Raw genomic sequence first — 23,949 nt, forward strand, 5'->3', positions numbered from 1 at the left:
TGCCATACAGTTCCTAATGTTGTGATGATCCCCAACCATTAAATTTATTTTGTTGCATCTTCATAACTGTAATTTTTCTACTGTTATGAATCCTAGGGTGAATATTTTTGGAGATAGATGTTTGCCAAAGATGTCTCAACCCTCAGGTTGAGAACCACTGTTCTAGAGTCTAAGAAATGTTCTACATTATTCAACCTAAGTGTGTTTTCTGAATTATTTCACTGGAACATATGAACTGTAATTTTTATACAACCTGATAACATTGGGAAAAATAACAGTTGTCTAATTCTCTATAATATTTTAAAGAAATAATGACATATAATCGCATAAATGCATAGCCCAATACATTTTATATTTAGAGATGTCTTATTTGCTTAATATGATTCTTTTGGTTTGATTGTTCACACCAGTTAGGAACTTTTATGATCATAAAATATGACAAGAACAAATTCCTCGTTGGCATAGTTTAAGAGATGGAGTACCTGTGGAAGAAAACATTTTAGCTTTGATTCTAAGTGGTTCAATCTGAAGTCCGTCTGTTTTGCATTTCTGTTCCATCATCCCCATTGTGCACACACTACGTATTTTATTTTGATCATCTGATATTCTCAGCAACAAAAACAGTAGTTCTGCAAGTCCATATTCATTTTCCACTTTGGCAATCTGCGTGCTAGAGATTAGCATGGAGCCTCTGGCTGTGTGCCACTCTTTTCCATCCCAGAGAGTCATTTCCCACTAATTTAGGCACATCTTTCTAGCCCTATGTCCGACGAACTGAGATTTAGTTAAAATAATGGTGATACAATACATAACCCTTCAAATACCCAATCAATGATTTCTCAAAGATGAAACAGCTCACTTCAGTAATATATTTAAGTAAATTATACTAGAAACATTGTTTAAAGAGAATACATACTATATATTAAATTCTTTCTTATATGTAAGTGGGAAACAAACCTACCCTTATTTTTATTGGAATTAACTAGATGAGATACAACTAGGATGTCATTTTTTTTCATCCTGTCTTGTTATTGAGCCTTGTCACTTTAACAGCAGGTGTCATTGTCATCCCTATGATTCTCCTGCAGATGAAGTCACAGCAAAAGTCTAGTCCACTCCACAGGAAAAGGAGGGCCCCACAGCTTCCACAGGGATGCTAGGCTAACATGATTCAATGCATTTTCTAATTAAGTTTGAATGTCACTAGGATAGAAAGAAATTCCACGTTTATTGCAGTGACAAAGGTCCCGCCACTTAGTTAGCTTTTCCCAGCCAGCTCAGTATTCATGTGTGTATTAGCAGAGCGTTGTTTTGTGTAGTTCAGAGAATGAAGTTTGTTGAGTATGTGATTTGGAAATTTCGTTTGCATTATGTCCTTAGGGGTTTTCTTTGTTTTAACAGCATGCAGCTTGACAGAAATACACTACCCAAAAAGGGACTAAGGTATATATTTCTCTCAGCACAACTGCTGCCTCTTTGTGTTGTCATGTAAACTCTGTGTGCTGTGTCTTTTCCCTATCTGTTTGCTGTGTAGCATCTGACTTGGAAGATGAAGTCACTCTTAATCTTGATGCTTTCTCTGGCTGCAAGAGTGGTGATGCTTCTTACGAAGGGGATGCCAATGAGTGTGGAGGTGTTGGCTCGAGTGGATTCCACTAGGGATATCACAAAATACAAAATAAAAGGAACTCCTCTGAGGCTTTGCTCAGGAGGGGAGCAGCTAGTGGTAGGAGGCAGAGCCATTTCTTTTTTATTAAGATAAAATTGCTTCTCCAGGTGTTTCTCCTCGGACGTATATGTTTGCCAAACCTCAAAACTGCAACTAGGAACTTGACTCAGTTGTTAAAAATGCTTTATAAGCAAGTGTGGGGATTTGAGTTCAAATCCCCTACCCCCACATAAAGAGCTGAGCAGAGTTCCATGGACTAACTCCATCACTGACAGGTGTGAAGGGGACAGGACAATCACTGGTTCACAGCTTAGCTCGGGTTTGATGAGACTATAGTGATTCTGTTTCAAAGGAGTAAGGCAGAAAACAATAGAGCATGATGCCTGATTTCTTCCTCTGACCTCCACATGCATGCAAGGCACACAACCCACACACATATACTATAGACATTAATACATGTACCCATAGAATTAATACATGTACCATAGGCATGTAGGCCCATAGAACCTACATAGTTCCCCAAACCTACATAGTGTACACCTGTGACAAGTAAGGATGGAAGGCTGAAGTAGGCTATAAATGGAGTAAATACAAAAATTATCATCACAGGGCAGGCATGGCAATTAAGGTATTATTTTACAGATTGTGTTTTATAAAAACTCAATCCTGATTTCTGCTTTCCTGCTTTAATATTTGCCAGATCAGTTTAAATCCAAGTTAATCTAATGTCACTTAGAAATTTCTAAATAGTTGTTAATTTAGAATAAAAATAAAATGAAAATTGAATTCATAGCCATGAACTTGTCTTACACTCTATTTTTTTTTTTTTTGAGAAAAAGATACAGAGAAAACAACTAACAGGTGCAGTGCTATGAGCTGACAGCAAGTGGCATTTTAACCAAAGAACTGAAGGAAAACCCTAGCTCTCAGTGTGCGTTCCACTTCCTGTGCTGTCCTGCGAATGTCACTGTGCCTCCCACTGTGCCTCCCTTGACTTCTGGTCAACCACAGTCTACCATGATGAATCACTGCTGTCACCTTCCCATGCCCTTTCCCCAACAAAGTGGTTTGGGGTCCTTCTCTGTTAACTTGGCTGTCTCCACATTGCTTATGACTTTCCAGTCCATATCTCGCAGAAGCATCATTTTCTCCGCACGCGCCTCTATTTATTTTCCCTGTGGGATCAAACAGATGGTGCCAAATCATCTGGAGGAGCTGAGCGATTGTCGTTAGATCCGATCTGTTTGTGATTGCTGTGCAGTCTGAATAGTGAGCTCCCCTCAATTGTTTTCATGTCCTAATGTTGCCTTGCCCTTGTAGATATGCTCAAACGTCTCAGCTGTGCTGTTTTGCAGATACACCCCATCATCTCGGCAGGCCAACCAGGAAGAAGGCAAAGAGTGGCTACGTTCCCATTCCACTGGAGGGCTGCAGGATACTGGCAACCAGTCACCGCTGGTCTCCCCTTCTGCCATGTCGTCTTCAGCCACGGGAAAATACCACTTTTCCAACTTGGGTAAAATATTCTAAATCATCAATTCTCTTCTTCTTCTTTCACAGCCCTGTCATGTGGAAATATGTTGGTGTGTTTCCGTAAAGAGGGAGAGAGGCAGAGAAAGGGAGAGAGAGAGGGAACCTCAGCATGTTGCTTACAGTACACAGAATAATTTCCAAATAATGTACCACTTATTTTTATGAGAAATGCTTAATGTTGAGAATATATTATAACTAGAATTATTGTCATTTTGTGAGCTAAATCTGAACTACACAAAACAGACCACTGTAAGTATCAGATGTGGGGACAAATCATGAAACACTTGACCTCAAGCCCAGCACCCTCTCCATTCTATCCCAAAGTCCTTATTGACATTCAGTAAGGCATCTTAGTTTATGTTGTTGATGAACAAAATAATGGTCTTTATGGAGAGAGATAGAATATAGAAATAATTAGACTGAAAATAATATGCAATTATATGACTGCAAGATAATTTCTTGAAACATTATTGAAATCAAAATGCTCCTCATCATGCATAATATGTCACCGAAGACAGCAAGCATCCTGTGAAGAGTTTTAGAGGACTATACTGAAAAACAAATGACTGTCTTAGCCATTTGTGTCATTTGTGGGAAGTGTAGTCATTTACGTAAATGTCACAGAAATAGAGAAGATTGAGGAAGCATAAAACATGTCTAAGCATGGCAGTTATCATTTAAAATACTCAGTGATGATGTAAAAAACTTAACTTCTTGGACTGGAAAGGCAGCAGCACGACAGTTAAGAGCTGATACTCCTTTTCCAATGGATCCAAATTTAGTTCCCAGCACCCATATAGGGAAAATTATAACCTCCTATAACTCTAGGTCTTGGGGAGATGAAGTACTTCCAGACTCTGGACATCTGTGCTCACAGTACACACAACTGCACATAGACACATGTGTGCTGACAGAAATTTCTGTCCCGCCAGGTCCCGCAGCTGTTCTTTCCCAAAGAAACACACAGAGGCCTACATAAATCATAAAGTGGTTGGCCTATCAGGATTCTTATTAACTCTTATTAACTCTTACATCCTATATTAACCCATAATTCTTGTCTGAGTCAGCCATGTGGCCTTGTACCTTTTATCAGTAAGGCATTCTCATCTTGCTTCCTCTGCATCTGGGTTACAACTGCAGACTCAGCTTTTCCTCTTCCCAGAATTCTCTTGTTCTGGTTACCCTGCCTATACTTCCTGCCTGGCTACTGGTCAATCAGCATTTTATTAAACAAGTACAAGAAACAAATCTTCCCAGGGTAAAACCATTGTCCCACAGCACGTGTGCACATTATTGTTATTAATATTTTAAAATTGATTCATCTGTCAAGTCATATATGAAGTAGTCTCCTTATTTTGTTTTGTCAGCCTAGAAAAAAATGTTTTTTAGATGTCACCACAAACCATTCACAAATGAACAATTTGAACGTTTCAACTTTGAACCCCAAAGGACTCAAGGCTAAATCTGTCTTATTTCAGTTCTTCCCACTATAATTGCTAGAACTTTTAAGACATAGACTATAATCTTTTTCACAGTTGCATGTGAGCTACTGAGTGGTATGAACATCAATACTTACTGCTGTACCTGCACATAATAATGTTTCTTTGCCCCATAATGGAAAAAGATGTATATCTTCTTTTTAACTTGGTGCATAATTATGAAACAGTAAAAAGTCTAACACTGAAACATTTTTTTAAATTGAAAATATTTTTGTAGGATCTTAAGGATGTAAAGCCTAACCACATGTAATAGAACATCTGAAATATGAATCCAGATTACCCCAAACACTGTAGACTTCCTAAATACCTCCTGTGTCCTATCAAACTTTTATTAATTGATACTAATTATTTAGCTGAATATTTATGATACTTTTCCTACGCTTGATATTCTAAATAAATCCTTCTACTCTATTATTCTTAGATAAAACATAACACCTCCCTAATTTTTATTATCTGCTCTTGGGGTAGTCATTAAAACTTAGCTGAACAGATATATAATAACTAGGTCACCCTTCAAAGAAAGATTGATATTATGAATGGGAAGGCCATGTAATACTTGAAGACTTAAGACACTGAAATAAAGCATTTTTAAAGAAAGCATATATCATACTATAAAAGAACAGCTGTCAGTTTTACCTGCATTTAATTCAATATAATTTCAAACTAGTGGCTATATTATTTAACGTGAATGTAAATCAAAGTGTCATCATATAAATATAGAATACAACTATGGGGCTGGAGAGAGGGCTCAGCCATTAAATCCAGGCTCACAACCAAAAATATAAGAATACAACTATGACATTTGAGTTAAGGCTTCTTTACCAAGAATGTCAAACATTTGTATAGAGATATATTTTGAAGTTTGTAAAATTTAAATTAATGTGTTACTTGAAGACAAGATGCCTATGGTTACAGGTATTTAAAAATTGATGGTTTAAGATTATATTTTTTTTTTAGTTTTTAAGAGTTTAAACACGTCATGAAAGAATTGTGCTTCTACTGATAACAGACCATTTCTGTAGAACTTTAAGGACCTACTGTTTCTATTTACGGTTACCACGCAAGGACTACATACAAACCATGCTTTAGCAGTGATTGGTGCAGTATACTGAAAATGAAATAAATTTTAGGCAATCTTATCTTTTGAAATTTGTTATCTTTGAATTTTAAAGTAATATTTCTAAACATTTTAAGTATTTACACATTTTTTTATAGATGAAAGGAAAAGGCAGTTGGACAAAATGTGGAAGCTTTGTAGGTTCGGTAACCTCAACACTCCACAGGGTGGAGTCAGGAGGAACAAGGGTCAGTGTGAGAAACATGAGTGAACTTAGGTGTATGTTCTACCTTGTCTCAGGTGTCCTCACGTCGAGTCATGGACACCTTCTCAGAAGTGCACATCAGGCCTTGCAGAAGTGCTACTTGGTAGGCACATCAGAATATCATTCCCCTCACTCACCCTTAAGCATATCCAGAGTGAACCCTGTCATATGTACTGAGGAAAAGACTCTCATGGTAGAAACACATATGTTTCGGCCACCCACATAATAAATAAAGCTTTCATAGCATTATAAACTAAACATGACAGAAACTATTTCAACTATCTAAATTTGAACACACATTTTAGAATTTTATTCTTCCTGGTTTCTTTTTATTTTTTAATTTTCAAGCATGACTTTAGTTATATTTCACATAACACTCTAGATTTAGGTTATATAAGATTTTCTTATTTGAAACAATGTCATAAATCCAATGATTAATATCTCTCTAAAGAAGCAAGGGTGTGGACTGTCTTAAAGTTATTTAAAAGCCTGACCCAGAAGTTGATCAGATAGCTCAGTCACTAGTATACACATAAATCCCAGTCAGTTTTCCCTTGATTCCTGTTCTTCTAATTATCAAACACATAATATTAATAAAATCAATAGTTTTACTCTGTGTGTTTGATTGAGGGCAAAGTCAGTCACCTCCTTTTATTAATAGATTGCCCTCTGTATTTCTCTTCTATTCAGAGGTGGACTCCTGCCTTTGTGCAGATCTTAAAGGTCATGTATTCTCTCATTATTTTCATCATTTTCTGAAAGTAATATTTGATTATTTTGCCAAAGTTAGATGATTGAGTTAAACTTTTTTTTAAAAGCATCAGTGTAACCACTATAGTACTTTTTGTATTCTATTACAAAACAAAGCAAAACAACAACAACATAAAAGTTTGTTGTTGGCTGAGGTTTCTGTCCCACCTGGTCTCACAGTTGTTAAGTCCCAAAGAAATCACACAAAGGTCTACATTCATCATAAACTGATTGGCCCATTAGCTCAGACTACTTACTAACTCTTATAGCTTATATCAGCTCATTATTCTTGTCTATTTTAGTCATGTGGCGCAGTATCTTATTCGTTGAGCAGTCACATCTTACTTCTTCTATGGCTGTATCAAGACTGCAGACTAGGACTTTCCTCTTTCTAGAATTCTTGTTGTCCCAGCTATACTTCCTGCCTGGCTACTGGCCAATCAGGATTCATTTAAAATGTAAGTGACAGGGTACAGGCCATTGTCTCACAACACTTAGTGTTGCTTTTCTCAACTTTGGTCCTTTCCCCCTGGTGGACAGTTTTGAAATCAGATACCATGTTGTTTCCCTTCCAGTTCAACTATAAAAACAAGCAAACCTTTCATCAATACTATAACTGAACATTCTTGAGTATTGTTGGTATATTTCTAGTGGAAAATAATCAGTATTCCTTGCGAATTCATCTACTTCCTGTAAAGTTTTTTTTTTTAACTTTCATTATAGTTAGCTTTTTTGTCAAACTATCTTGGACCACCATCCTGTAAATAATGGCATGGAGACTTATTTTTAATTATAAAAGCTTGGCCTTAGCTTAGGCTTTTTCCTGAGTAGTCCTTGTAACTAATTAGCCTGTTTTTTTATTAATTAAAATTTTACCACATGGCCTATTTATCTCTCCTCTGTACTGTATGTCCAACTTGTTTCACATCTCACTGGCCACTCCCCACCTCTTTTCTTCCCAGAGTTCTCTCTCTCTAGGAAATCCTGTCTGTTCTCTCCTGCCTACATATTGGCCATCAAGCTCTTTATTAAACCAGTCACAGTGACACATCTTCACAAAATATAAACAAATATTCTGCAGCATTTCATTGTTCTTTTATCGGGAGTGGATAAAATGGTACATTTGGAAGTATACTCGCATTGATATGTCTATGTTCATTTTAGTAACCAGAAAAACAGGTGACAAATGTCCTTTTAAGTGCTGGTATAAATATTAAAGGGATGCACATGTAACTAGGCTGAACACCGTCTTTCCAAGAGTCATTTCATGATGAAGACACTGAACAGGTGAATGTACCCCTCCTCATAATTTCAAACGTAAGCGTTCAAGTTCTGAATGATCTATTGCAAGCTTAATGCCCCTTATCAGAAACCACAATGATCTAGAGATAATGGTCACTGCTGTGGACTGAAAGAATTCCCCCCCCAAAAAAAATCCCATTCTACTCCTCTCTCCATCCTACTGTCTCTCTCAGTCTCTTGATCTCTCCTTCCTCTCTTTCTCCCTCTGTCTTTGTTTCTCTTATTTTATCATTTACTTCCTCATATCCTTGAGTTATCTTCTTTCCTCCAGTTATATACTTTACAAATATGTAGTTTATTCCCTTTTGATTATATTTCTTCACTCGATTCTTTGTCTACATTTCATTTAACTCCAATGCATAACTATCAGAGGGTTGTTTCTGTGTCATATTTCAGTTAACTTTGTGAAGTATCAGGCATAGTTCCTTGTACACAGTGGATACACAGTTTTGCCTATTTCAGGGTTTAGCTTGCAATTTAACTCTCTCATGAGGACAAGTCATTGTGTTAATATGTGTCATTTGTCAAAAATTAGAGCAGGTTTTAAAAACTCAACCCAATTCAACTCAGCATAGCTGATATGGTTCTTCTGTGTTCTAAGAGTGCTCAGCAGTTTCTTTATAGCTTATAGCAGTTTCCTTTATAGGCTCCGGATTGTTTCTTATATAGCAATAACAAATTTACTTTTCTTAAATGGGAGGACTTCAGTACGACAAACTCATATGGTTGTTTCCCAATTTTTGCCTCAATCCTATACCAAGTTTCAAACTGTGGTGTTTTCTGATTGAATTGGTTACTTAATCAGCCATATCTGTTTTTTTTTTCTTTTTTAGGTTGATGATTATCACTTGATCTAAATCACAGGCTACTATTAGAGCTATAAGGCAGAGCTATAACTGACAGAATCTTATTTGAAACTGGGCACTTAAGATACTTCTTTGAAATATGTTTGTCTTGCCAACCTCCTTCTGATATTTTCATCTCAGACTCAGCAGAAAATGGCTTTTTTATGATTCTCTTTCTAAAAGACCAGACACCATATGTACTTTATTTAAAGAAAATGCTTTTTATTCTTCTTTATGACCTTGTTCTAATAAACTCACATCAATATAGTTTATTTTGCCTGAAAATACCTACCGAGCACTTCCTGTGGAGATTAGAGTTTTCTTTTCATATTTTACTTTCTTTTCCATTATGCTCTTCCTATTAAAGTGATGATTATTCTCTAGAAAAGAAGCCTGTTGCCTTGGGAGAGCCAGTGTTTTCTTTATCACTTGCCAGAAAATATTCATTATTTTCTGTCGTTATATCTCTAACACAACAGCCAAGGTGACTTGTTGGCGGTGATTTCTGTTGCCTTAGAAGTTGGCAAGATTATTACCATGAGAGTGTGTAAGACGGAAGACTCAAACTTCCTGTTACTGATAGTTCTCAGGTGGAACCTCCACCTCCCTAAAACTGGGATTGTAACATGCATACTTTTACAAGAATTGGCATTGTGTTTACTTTATTTTAGCCCATTATCTTCCTTGCCCAAATCTCTGAGCCTCTGCTCCTTGTTTTCCAGTGAGTCCCACCAACCTGTCTCAATTTAACCTTCCTGGACCCAGTATGATGCGCTCCAACAGCATTCCCGCCCAAGACTCCTCCTTCGACCTCTATGATGACGCCCAGCTTTGTGGGAGCGCCACATCTCTGGAAGAAAGGCCACGTGCTATTAGCCACTCAGGTTCATTCAGAGACAGCTTGGAGGAAGGTAATGAGGGGAATGGGGGAAGACAGGAATAACGTTATTTCATGTAAGTCTGAACAGAAACGTGTTTCATCATCCAGAGCACAAAGATCCTCAAGGAGTAGAAGAATCAGCGGGCTAATTCTCACTTTAGGTTTGCTAAAGCTTGAAGATACTTTACTATTTCTTTATATATTATGAAATGTGTCAGTTTCTTTTAAATATTGGTGCTTGACTATAGAATGGTTTGAGTAAATCTAATGCTCTCCTGTAGATAGACATAGGGCTTTAGGGAACCTTGACATATGTGTCATATATTAAAACAAACATTTTAGTTGAAACCTTTATTAAAGAAATATAAAGATATGTAAGTCATCAAAGGATTATTTTATGTTGCTAATTTTTATTCCCAAGTCTATGTGATATTAGCTACTGTACCATTTTAGAATTTATATTCTACCTGTATTTTCCAATACAGGTCATATTTTTTCCAACCATAATAAAATGTATATCTTGCCTCATAAATGTCATTTTGTCATACAGTTTCACATGAATGCTCTACGGAAGTCCATGCAAAAATCTCAGGAAGCTACATACATGCTCAAGAGTACATATTTTCCCTTGTGTACATATTATATAAAACTTAACTCTCAGAAATTATCCTTTAATTTAATGAAACATTTTTAATTACCCATGAAGAAGGCATATGGCATGTACATCACAAAGCATGTCAGTTAAGGATAAAACCAAACTAAGCATAGAAATCCAAAGTGACTAGAGGAAAATCAAACATAAAAGCCGCCATTTAAAAATTGCGCATAACACAGAACCCCTAAATTTGAAAGACACCAGAAGGTGAACATTTAGCCATCAGTTATTTATAGGCTGAACTCAGGGAAGTTTCTTAGCTTTGTGAGCTCTAGTTTCTCTTCCATTCACTTTGAACATTTCTCATGTAGATGACATGGGCATAAGCGTAGCTCTTCCTTCTTCTTTCTCCATTGTATCTTTTTGTGTAATGTATCTATCTTATGACCTCAGGTCACTACTGTAAATATATTGTACTAGCACTAAATTGCCCACCTTTGCCATTGCCTTTGGGAATAATAAACAAACCGCTAAGTTTGCTGTTGCAAATGGTGGCCAGCTAATGGGGCAGCATAGTTCAAAATCTCTAATCTGAAATGTTAGGCCCTTGTGTTTATGAAGTGATAGTGTCGTGTGCTTGCGCAGAAACGTCTTGAGCCCTCTGTACTCTGCTAAACATGTGGCTGGCTCTGTAGAGGGCCTCATATACAAGTAGGATGAAGTTCATTGCTGGGAAATCTGGCATCCAGTGTATGGCCTTTAAATATGAATTGCTTAGAGCTAGCCTTAGTGGACAAAATGAACTCTTTTATACCCATGCACTGAATGCTAATCCTTTAGGGCCTGCTTAAATTGTGATCTAGAATGAAGGCCGTCTTGAACTGGATAGAATTCTTGCTCAGTGCCCACACTGACATATGAGAAAACAAAACCAGGAGCTATGAAGTCATAGGCCAACAACAACAATAAAAAAGTGTCAAGAAGAGAACGAGAGTGGGCTTTTCTGAGACATTGTCTGTCTTCCTTCTGGTACCCCAAAATAACTCTAGTCATTTTTCTCAGCATCACTAAAAAGTTATATAAACATTGAAAGAATGGGTCTTTTCAGATGATAAATGACTCAAATGATTTGCACACTTGATGAAGTAATAGCATTTCTCAATCCCTAGAGGTAATTTTTTCCCCTTTCACAAACATCTATATCCTAATAAACACTTCTAAAGTAACTCTTCTGGCGCCAAGGAGTTGGACCATGGGTAAGAATGTTGGCTTTACAAGCATGGTGGCCTAAGTTGAAACCCCAATACCCATGTAAAAAGCCAACCGTTGTGCACACATGTAAGCTTAGCACTGGGAGACAGAGACAGAAAGATTCCCAGAACTCCCTGAATGAGCCTACTAGTCAAAAATAGCAAGTTTCGCTTCAGCAGGGGACCCTTCTCATGACATGAGGAGGAGAGTGACGGAGGAAGCAACTGACACCCTGCACTGGTCACTAGCATACATGCTTGAGCAAGTGCTGATCTTCTGTGTACTTATTACCAAGACCACACACATGCATACACACACACACACACACACACACATACACATACACACACACACACACCCCAAAACTAAAATTGAAAAGATGCTTCTTCTTGCTCTCTCTCAAACTTCACCCTCTTATTTCACCCGGGTTGGCTCTAGCCCAGGTATCTTGCAGAGCCCTCTGCAAACCAGCTTAGAGGCATAGCCCTTAAACTACCCAATGATCTCAAAAGACTGTGGATTCCTCTCTTGTAGCTGTTGTTTTCATTATGCCTTTTGGCTTCATTTTGGACAGTCAGGGTTGTATTCCATGTATGTGTGATCCCAGAATCTTGCAGTGGTGTCAGACATTATATGTCTTCTGCTAATGTTTATTTATTTAAGGGATGAATTAAAGGCAGCAAATAGCACTGTTTCATATGGAAAAAAAAGGAAGAACTTACATACAAATATAATAAGTATAATTTTACCCATCTTTTCAGTTGAATAATGCATTGTAAGTCCCGAGGAAATGACTTATCTTCAATTGTGATGACAGTGTATTTGATTTATATCAATGAACCTGAATGAAATTTTCACCGTCATCTTTCTCTTGAAGGAGGAATGTTTTTATATCACTAAAATTCATAAAGAATTGATTCCCCCATTTCAAATAGCACCATCAATTCATCACAAAAAGGAAATACCAAATTGAATCAAGTACTTACTTCCTTGAAAATAGTTGGAGAATAATTCTGAACCTGAATCTGTAAGTTAGGAAAATGAAATTCAGTAAAGGAGATCTGAAAGTCTTTAAGGAGATGTTAGCTTTCTGTTCATCTTATATGGGGATTTTCTGCAGCTTCCAATGTACACATATGGTGGGCTTCATGCCCCCACTTCTCTCTGTAACCTGGTGACTACTGCTAGCATATAAATGACCTTGGAACATTAAGTAACTAAATCTCTAAAAGTTTCCCAGTAAATTATTTTCTTTTTTTTTTGTAAATTATTTTCATAACCAGGTTCTTTTTGTGGTTATTTTACATCTCTAGCCAACTGATATTTATGTATTCAGTAGATGTCTGATTTTTACATGTGGACTTCTCTGCTTTAACCATGTTCTTGTTTTCTCCAGTCCATGGCTCTTCCCTGTCATTGGTCTCTAGCACGTCTTCTCTTTACTCTACGGTAAGTCTGGTCCCTTTTATTTTCTGCCTTTGTCATGCACAGACAACCGTATATCTAAATAAAATTTTCATTATGATTTAAAAGCAAACGGATCATAGGTTTCAGGGAAAAAAATCAGACGGTCTACACTAGGGTCTAACAGCTCTTCCTATAATAATAATCATCTTCTCTACACAATTTAATATCATAACTGAGGGTTCTAAGTTACTATTGATTGCGTTGCATCTAGAGACTGCTTGTCTCGTCTCAATCTCCATTTGAATGAGCATGTGTGCTTTGAAGGTGCTCATTTATATAATACAAGTTTTATGCTTAGCCAGGCAGTGGTGGCACATGCTTTAATCCCAGCACTCGGGAGGCAGAGGCAGGCAGATCTCTGTGAGTTCGAGGCCAGCCTGGTCTACAAGAGCTGGTTCCAGGACTGGCTCCAAAGCAACACAGAGAAACCCTGTCTCAAAAAAACAAACAACAACAACAACAAAAAAAAACCTAAAAAGACTGAATTAGCACAAAAAGGCAGATTGTGTTGTTTTAACACATAATGCATAGTACTGAACCTTCTTAATATGCAGAGTTGAGGCATACTAATTAAAATAACAAGAGGATAAATTTTATAAACTATTTAATTTGACTTGTCAAATTTATTCCTATATTCTCCTATCTCTCTACTCTTTTCTATCTCCCTACCCTCTTGTCCAGAAGCCCGCTTTCTCACTAATCTTTTTTTCCCATTTATGTCTATTCATTTTGTCTCACGATCTAATGAGTTTAACCATGGCAATCTATGTGGCCATGGGTTTGGGGCTATCACTTGAAGCCTGGTAGACTTAGAAGTACATATACACTAAATAGGATCTTCCTCCAGAATCTATCAGTAGCCAATAGTTCAGCAATAAAGGGTTTTAAACAATAGAATGGTAGGGATGGAAAGGCAAACTATAACAATAAGAAGGCATAGATGAGAAATGGTTTGTCCAAAACATTATATTAGGCCTGAGGAGATGGCATAATGGTTTGAAACACTTGATGCTCTTACAGAAGACCTGGGTTAAATTTCCACTACCCACAGAGTGGTTCAAAACCACCTGTAATTCCAATTCCAGGGGATCTGACACCCTCTTCTACCTACATGGCAGAATCCACTTGTGGACATGCTTTTCACACTATGAACTGAATCAGCCATTTATAATTAACATTAGAGTATCCTAGGGATACTAGGGGACAAATGAATAGATTTTCATTCTAACCTGATTCGGTTAGCAGTGACTATATATGTCCTGGGCTGTTCCTTCCCAAGTCAAGAGCTGACTTCCACCCCTAAGAAGTCTTTGCAAGCTGGAAGTCACAGGTCTATTGTCATCAGCCAAGGAGTCACCTCTAGAAACTTAAAATCTGTGTGCTTATTTTAAGATCCACACCCACTGTACAATCTGTGGATTTTGTCAAAACAATGTAAATTTCAGAATTCTGTTTTGTGTTTTGTTTTTTTTTTTTTTTGTAAGGCCAGATACAGTGGTGCATGCCTTTAGTTTCAGCCCTCAGGAGGCAGAGCCAGGCAGATCTCTCTGAATTCAAGGCTAGTCTAGCCTACATAGCAAGTTTCAGGACAACTAAGGCTAAATAGAGAGACCGTATCTCAATAATAGTGATAATAATGGAAATATCCAACAACTCTTAGGTGAATGTTTCCTCATTTGCGGTCTTCTTTAGGTAATGACACAGCTCTTAGATAAACCACCAGCTCTGCCACCTCCTCTGTTCTCCCTTACATTGAAGTCTGTGTCGTTGATCATCATTGTATTTCTTAATACTTCTATCTGCTAAAATAGAAAACAAAGGGTAGCTTAAAGGGCTGTTAGATGATCAACTTTTAATATGTTGATTCTTTTAATTTTTATATGGATGGTACTGTTAAACTTTTACATGATTGATTCCTGCAGTATAATTTTTCAGTGGTAAAATATAAAATTTTTATTGATTCCATTCTGGGTTTATATTCTAATTTCCACTGAGTTCATGGGAAGAAGGTCCATGCTTCATCCTTGTGCGTGTCCTTCACAAACTGTTTAACACAAAAGCAACGCTAAGAAGTGATTGTTAGTAATAAACTTAACTGGCTTGAGAAATAGAGAAATCAATTGGTATTTTTACTTCGGCGGAAGACTTTTTGTTATTTACTGTGCTTCAGTATGCTAGTTTTGCTCTAACACACTCACTAAAAATATCATGCAATCAAACCTCACCATAATATCATTAATCCCAGATGTAAGCCCTACTGGGGGAAGATAGAATATTATGTTTGTCTCATTGCTCCATTTTTATGGTAATGGGTATTACTGGTAAAAACAAGGATGGAATATGAAAAGAAGGCAAGGATTAAAGAAAACAAGTCTTGAAAAGTCAGCTATGAGAAGATTCGTGCCATACAGCACATTAATATGTAACTAACCCCTGAAACTTGGAGTTACTTTAATGAAAATATGATGTGATGATTATATTTTGTTTCATCTAAATAAAGTAGATCTTTTTTTAAAAAAATCACATCAATTATTTATTGAGTCATTATAATTTTAATGCAATCTGAATAAGTCTAAAGGCAAAATGCAACCATAATAAACCAAATGAATGTATAAAGTATTATGTAGTCAAAGAACATCATGAATAAGGCTTAATCAAGTTAGTGACTGAACATCCTTTGCTTGTACTGCACATCTGAATACCAAACCACATTTAATAACTTTATATTACTAGAATTTAAAAATGAATATGTTGAAGGCTAAAATTGACCAAGGCAAATATTAACATTGTCTTTAAATACAAAGTTTACATATGAAGACAAAAAAGTCTTTATAGTAGCACATAGCAAATATCTTAACATACATCCTGACACTTTTCAGAGGTAGATTTTAAAAAGCATGAAATTCAGTTTAAAAGAAATGCTTATGAATAAAATATACCTAGGCATTTGTGCTACTTGCATTTTGTATGTATGTTTGTATGTGTGTGTTTGTATATGTGTGTGTCTGTGCGTGCCTCTGTGTGTGCGTGTGTTTTCTTGCTTCTAGAAAACAGACCAAAACCATGTATTAAGTCATTACAAAATGTCCCCAAAGCAGCCACAGGTGACAAGACAGTTTTGCAGCCTTTTCCAGCAAATGACAGCCGGCAGAGAGTCATTTTGTTCAGCAACATTACACATCCTCCAGTTCTTCCCAGATTGCGGCAGGTTCCCAAATGGGATGGCGCAGATAGCTCATTTGCTGGAGTTTCATAGCCCCAGCATGCAGATGGAAAAAAGACCTAGGAATTTCTGCATAGAAGCACAAAACATTTGGCCACTTTGTACAGCAGTTCTCATTCCCGTCAGCTGCACAGCTGACGTTATTTGGCCGTCTTATTTATTGCCACTTTAAAACAAAGTATCTTGTTGTTTAGCTGAAGTGTCTGCCGATCAACTTAATAGTCACTAAGGAAAAGAAAGCAAGTAGGAATTAGTATCCTTTTCTTTCTATTATTAACAATACTGGCCAGCATTTCCCCTTCAACTCCATTTGTCATTTTCATAATACATAAATCAGAAGACAAACTTTTGTCTGAATCTTAGCTAAAGATTTACATAATTTTATGGAGTCTGATATATAAAACAACATTTCATGTTCCCACACATCCATATATTTAGAGTACAGGTTTATGACGAGTTTTTGTGGTCTCTGTAGATCATAAACTGTTTCATTGCCTTAAGGTGTGTTATAAATCCATTACCTCTAGTTTAAAGTACTTTGTGTCATATATAACTGTCCATTTTATTTCTATAGTATGCTGGTTTATTGTATTAGTTAAACAGTCTAGTGTTTTACTCATGTTAGATCATAACAGTTGTAAATCCATGTTCAAATAGCTTCTTCATTTATACATATAGAATAAGTTGACATTAATTTTATAATTAAAATCTCTATTATTTTTACAGGCTGAAGAAAAGGCTCATTCAGAGGTAAAATTCTGTACCATTTTATTACTTGCAAACCAGCCTTACTTTAGGATGAAATCAGTTTTATTGCCACTAGAGGGTGCTTGATGCAGCAGCATAACTATAGGGCTTCTAGAAGTTGATCTGTGGTTTCTGAGGTTGACTCTTAGAGAAAATGAAAGTAAATTCTAGCAGTGGACTTTCCTGTCATATTCTGTCCGCTATGTCGTTCCAGATAATGACTACTACGTTATCTATAGTAGCTGGCACTCATTCATTCATTAGTGAATTGAGCTTTAAAATAGAACATTTCACTGTCCCTTTCTCACAGCCTGATACACTCTGTTTAGGATTAATGAAACTGTACAAGGCGCAGGACCTTCTCCACACAATGACCACATCCTACGCCACCTCTAGAATTACCTTTTCCTGTACGGGGATACATTTCACAAATACGTCTGGCTTGCTTGCAATCATGTACAGAATCAACCTTCTCTTTGGAGAAAAGGTTAAAAAAAAATTAAAAAAAAAGATTTCTAGGCTATGAGAGCAGTGAGAGTTAATTAAGACTTTAGTCATGGAGGCTGAAGAAATGACTCAGCCCGGAAGAGTGTGCTGCCCTTGCAGAAGGCCTCAGTACCCCGCTCTAGAGACTCACACACATCTGTAGCTCCAGCAATCAGGGATGTGGCTCCTTCTGACTTCTGACGGAACTCCAAATCACATGCACATGCACAACCATGGGCACATACACAGCACACAACTTAAAAGTAAATCTTAAACTTTCTCCGGGGCATAGTACCAATTCTCATAGGCTTACACTGATGCTGATAAGAAAAATACCTCAAAAATGATCTTGCAGAGCACATCATTCTGACTGAGCTCATTCACAAATGTTTAGATTTAAAACTTGTTCCAAAATATGTTCAAAACTACTGAGAGTACATATTGATCTCTCTCTCTTTTCTCTCTCTCTCTCTCCCTCTCCCTCTCCCTCCCTCCCTCCCTCCCTCCCTCTCTCCTTCTCTCTCCCTCCCTCTCCCTCCCTCCCTCCCTCCCTCTCTGTCTCTGTCTCTGTCTCTGTCTGTCTCTCTCTCTCTCTCTCTCTCACACACACACACACACACACACATTTCTTTAACTGACTCTCTTTTTACATCACATAGACACAGCAAGACTTGTAGTGTTGGTCATGAAACACTTACTGAGGTTTGGAAATTCAGCAGTGTCTGTTTGCCTTTGTATTAGCTATCCAATTCTCCTTTTGTTATGATGCTCAGAGGAGGTCATGGGCTTTCAAAGAGGTACATTACATTGTTTTATAGTTTTCTGGGCTACATGCTACAGGAACTAGAATTATATAATCAAGGTGTAAGGTGAGAAAGCCTCTTTCTGTCTGTATTTGTCTGAAAGATAAAAGAGGCTTTGCTTACTGGGGTTAAATGCATCATTATAGGAAAGTAACACACACGTTCATTGGGATTGAAGTAGATCTTCATTTTAAAAATAAGAAATAACAGAAAACTATACTTGGTGAAACTGTATAAGGGCACATCACAGAGGTCACAAGTTTTGGAGCAGGATATTAATGGCTACCTCCTTCTCCTGCAATAGGAGTAGAAACTGTATAATTGTTTTCTATTTCTATATTGAGATAAATATCACTCCTTTTGCTCACTCCTCTCAGTAATGATTACTACCTCTTTCCCAAAATAAAATGTATTGTCTAGAAGGGGATAAGGCATTTAATGGCCCATTCTAACATGTCCTTGCACACTCAGAAAGCCTTCAAATTGTCCAACTCCAAGAACGAGGACTTATTTTTTAGGCGTTAAGAGAAGCATCCATGTAGAATACTTGGCATCTAAAGACCTGGATTCTCTTGAGACAAGAAATACACTTGCAGAAGCAATTTTCATATGCTTGCAAATATCTTACCATTTTAATCACTGTTTACATTTCCTGGCAACATGGGATGTGACTGATTGAATGCATAATATGGTATGATATTGATACGTCTGTGTAACTAAAGTGAAATTAGTAAAAACAAAACCATTTAAGAATATTTATACTGTGGGTTTATTTAGGGAATGTACGATATTCATAATTTCCCCCCATATTTTATACTTTGGATACCTACAAAGCATTTCTGTTCAGAGCTAGTAATAGGTCACTGGGTGAAGGTATTCTAAGAAGCATTAGCTATAAATTCTCCATTCACCATTAAAGTTCCATTCCATAAAATTACTTTGTATTCTGGATAGTGATATATGCTCATAATTCATGCACTCCAGAACCTGAGGCAGGAGAATCACAAGTTTGAGGACAGCCTGGGCCACATGACGATATTCTGTCTCAGAAAGAAAAAATATTTATTTTTCAAATATAGACTCATTAAGTATTTAAATCCAGGTCTTCTGTATTATTAAAATAGTCTATACTTTCTGAAAATCTTATAAAATATAAAAACCTAAAATGTATCATGAAAACGTGAGATTTTTCAAAGAAATCATGCGGCAAATCATTTACATAAAATCAAGAAAAGTATGTTGATAATGTGTATGAATTTTTAAAGAGAATTTATGCCCAAGTTTTAATCACAATATTGTTTTAGAAGGAGGAGACTCCATAGAGTCAGCAAACTATTTTGTCAGTCCTTCAGGACTTATAAGTAGAGTCAGTAGACTAGTTTGATGAGCAGATATGGGTCCCAATATTAAAGATAGAAATGCATTTCTCTCTGGATAAGTAGCATTTGGGAGCTACAGCACAGCTAGTGTTCGCCCTCTAGAAGGACTTGTTACTGATTCACGTCTGGTTACTGTACTTGCTGTCTTGTACAAAACCTTCATTGTAACGGATCATTTAGTTCATTGGACTTTTTAATTGCACAGCAAATTCATAAGCTACGGAGAGAACTGGTTGCATCCCAGGAGAAAGTTGCTACCCTCACATCTCAGCTGTCGGCGAATGTAAGTTGCCTTTTATTGTTTAAAGATACCAGAACAGATTTGTATCCAAATCGAGGTAATAGCTTGAGTCACAAGGTTAAAGGGTCCACGGTCACACCATGGAAGGCACTAGAAGGTAGGACTCATGTGAAATGAAAGGGTTTTGCCCACTCACTAATAAAATATAAACCTAAGTTGATGAGAAACAACATGGTAAAACAAATCAACGGGAGAAAAAAAAAGATTGTAGCTTAGAAAATTACAAACAGTGGTCATGATAACAGGTGCTGCCTCTTTTCTTGTTTCTTACTTTTGTCATTTCACATGTAGAAGTTTTGCTCAAGTTGAAACCTAATAAGGTCTGTTGGTATTTGACTGTGGAAGGCAAAATATCTATGGGTCCTGTCCCTTTCAATGGTTAATGAAACATACAATAAAGTTTAAAATAAATCAACCTGAATCTAAATAGGAAGCTTAGCTCAACTGTAAATGAAATACCATTCTCTCAAATATACCTACCCCCACCGACCCCACGTCTTAGAGCAATTTAGAAGACTACATTTGCTGGTACTAAAGCAACTTACGTTCATGAAAATAGGCACCCGGAAGACCGTCAACACATTAACCTTTTCTGTTGAATGTCTTTCCACGCTCCTAGGAGAACTCAAAGTAGATTAAATGAACTGTACCCCGGGGAGAGCATGTGGCCTTGTGCCCAGAGCTAGGGAGAAGCAGTGTGAGAAGCAAGAGCAGGGGGTGCAGAAGCCATGCTATGCTGCCATATGCCCTTTGTAGTCTTTGCTCAGTTCTTTCTGCCGTGTGGCTCTGGGCTTCTCCCTCTTCCTCCACTGCTGCCTCTCTGCCCCTCCGTGGAGGTGTTCTTGCTTCTCCACAAAGCATCACATACCAAAAATGAACAGGTGCGGGACTGTAGAGTATGACTCTGTAATAGGAATCCACAGGAAATAAGTCATTTCACTCACTGGGAAATAATTTTAGCTCTGTGTCCTCTGATATTATGCTTTAATGCTAGGGAATACTAGTCATTTGAGCTAGACTGTGATTGTTCACAAAGATTTCTATGAAATGCCTAACAATAAAAGCAGATTTTTTTTTCTTTAAGCATTGCTAGAAAATAATAGTCTATCCACCATTGATCCTTAAGTTTAAGTATTAAAGAGATAATTCTGAGACTAATGTAAATTTTACTCTACGTCTATAGTGTACTGCTAAACTGGCGAGTTTATGAACTTACACCCAGATGACATGCCGGATTGCGTTTATCTGTGGTTAAGAAGTCTCAGTGAGCAGCTCATCCATGATGATCACATGTATTGTTGCATGTTTGTCTACTTTCGTAGTACTTGGGTTTGGACCCATGTACTCATATACGCCAGGCTAATTTTTTTTTTTTTATCACCAGAGCCACATCTAGACCTGGAGTTATTTTTTTCTAATTTGCAATTTCTATTTGTGGGTAAAGCCAGGTGTTTTTATTCAAATATATACAGTTTATTAGCTGAACTGGCTGTATTAGTCTTAGCCTATTAACTTATTCAGACTGTAAGTAAATATTGTATTTGTTTAAATGTGCGCTCTCCACAGGATGGATTGGTATATGAAAATGCAATAGGTATAGGTCATAAAGACAGATTTTGAGGAGTATGTTTCAATTTAATAATCATTTAAGGAACATTCACCTCCTCTTAATCTATGTATTAGATCCTAGTGAGTTCCCCTGATTAGGTTCATTTTTGTGACTTGTGTGTTGCGCGCTGGGACTTGACATTAATAAATCTGTTTAAACTTGCTATATCACTGTTCAGTAGAGCAGAGTGAGAGAAAAGATGATATTGAGTGAGCCGTCTTCTCATTGGGCTAAGCAGAGTACAGGACCAGTCAGTGCAGCACATAGCAGTCCTTTCCATCTTACAGATGTGCTCCAGGAACAGCTGCATCAAGCCACAAGAGACTGTACAGAAAGCTCATCCTGCTAGTGTACAAACTGTTATTTCATTCTATGTTGATATATGCATTGTAGGCATTATATATCACATTTCATCTTGCTCTTAAAAAATCACAGTAATTTTCTTTGTATCACATTAGATAGTGTAATTCCATGGCCATTATGAGAAATAGGTACTCTTAACTAGCACTTAGGCATCTCTTGTTTTATCTCATATTAATACATTCTACTCTATTTTGAATCATATTTTGGGGAAAATTGCTAGAAAAAATTAGTCACAATCTAGTAAACACTGCAACCACCCTGAAGATCATATTTTCTTATAAAAGTCCCAAAGCTTCCTAGACAAACTAATAAAAATAATTATTGATGAAAAATTGTCCCACATTTACCCCTTTATTTCTTCTGTTAGTTTTTGTATTTAGTGAGAAACTTTACATTTATTACTTCTGAAGTAATAAAGTTAACCTGATAAACAAAGGCAAAATGATATGAATATGAAATAATCATTTTTAAAGCATACTTTCCACTAAAAATAATTTGACTCAAGGTGATATTTAGTAACCAATTATTAAGGGTTTATGAAATATTAGTTAAAAGCATATTTACGAAGATTAGAAATTTATACTTTTCTTAATTATGGTTTCCATTGCTGCAATGAAACATCATGACCAAAACAGAAAAAAGTCAGGGAGGAAAGGGCTTATTTGGCTTACACTTTCATATCACTTTCCATCATTGAGGTAGTCAGGACAGGAACTCAAGAAGGGCAGAAACCTGATGAGCTGATGCAGAGGCCATGGCAGGGTACTCTTTACTGGCCTGCTCATCGTGGCTTGCTCCTTCGGCTCACTTATAGAATCCAGGGCCACCAACCTAGGGATGGCACCACCCAAAATGGGCTGTCCCCCGCCATCAATCACTAATAAAGAAAATGTCTTACAGCTGGATCTTATGGAGGCATGTTCTCAACAGAGGTTCCTTCCTTCCAGATGACTCTAACATGGGTCAAATTGACATAATTCTAAATAGCACAATATTATAATGTTAAATACTTTATCATTACTTGGACCTACAAGATATAGTCAACATAGTTTATGCATACAACCTATTTTTTATAATCCCAATATTTTCATATTTTTAATTCGAACTAATTTGATTTCATACATACACAAATTATAAAGTAATTTTCTACAAGTGTATTTATCAAAGGCCCAATAATTAAATATTTGTTTTCTTGACTTTTTGAAAAGTAAAATATCACAGTGTTCAGGATTATTTTCTTTATCAAATAAGAATATTTTTTTCTTTTCACATGTTTTTTATGGGGGTGGCAACCTTAGTTTTAGCATTAGCACCTTTGTTCAGGGACATAAAGGGATTATTTTGAAAAGGCAAAATTGTAATCAATACAGAAATCCAGCATGACAAACATATTGTAAATTCAGAGGTAAGAATGGTTATTTTCAAATGTAATATTAAAAAGAAGAAATACTCATGAAAACTATATGATAGTACTTGGGTACTTTGTAAAATTGGTCAAATTAAAACATAGTATTTGGGAATGCAAAGTTAGCTATAAAAAAATATCAAGAAAGCAGCCACATCAAGATGACCTAATGGTTATCTCAGGAAAGGAAAGACCCCAGTAACTGAACAAGAGATCAAAGAGTGTTCACGAATGCTTGAACTGATTTCTCCACAAAGTATTTTTCTCCCTACTTCAGTATCCATGAACCACAGCCCATGATGAGCGAAGGCACTTGCTCTAATTATGGACCATCAGAGGCTGACTTTCATGGGGATTTTTGCTAGCCATTTGATTGGAGGTGCCACCTTTTAGCTCTGCAACAGCAACAAAAATGTGTTAGAGTCCCATCACACCACACCCTTCAGAAAACTAAAATCAATCGCTTGCCAAAATCAACCAGATTTTACCCAAATTGGGCTTGTTATAGATCGATATTAGA

At 36.8% G+C, this 23,949-nt stretch overlaps 1 protein-coding gene across 5 annotated transcripts in view; it reads left to right on the forward strand.

Moving 5' to 3' along the window:
* Positions 1–23,949, forward strand: part of Nav3 (neuron navigator 3) — a 714,280-nt gene that overhangs the window by 636,487 nt on the left and 53,844 nt on the right. For all 5 annotated transcript variants that reach the window (XM_026784582.1, XM_013350349.2, XM_026784583.1 and 2 more), the window contains 6 exons: positions 1,402–1,443; positions 3,025–3,185; positions 9,643–9,831; positions 13,043–13,095; positions 17,063–17,086; positions 19,957–20,034. In XM_026784582.1, the coding sequence (XP_026640383.1) occupies positions 1,402–1,443; positions 3,025–3,185; positions 9,643–9,831; positions 13,043–13,095; positions 17,063–17,086; positions 19,957–20,034 (547 nt within the window). The remainder of the gene's footprint in view (positions 1–1,401; positions 1,444–3,024; positions 3,186–9,642; positions 9,832–13,042; positions 13,096–17,062; positions 17,087–19,956; positions 20,035–23,949) is intronic.

Source organism: Microtus ochrogaster, chromosome 24 (genome assembly GCF_000317375.1).
Source record: "Microtus ochrogaster isolate Prairie Vole_2 chromosome 24, MicOch1.0, whole genome shotgun sequence".
Lineage (NCBI taxonomy): Eukaryota > Metazoa > Chordata > Mammalia > Rodentia > Cricetidae > Microtus > Microtus ochrogaster.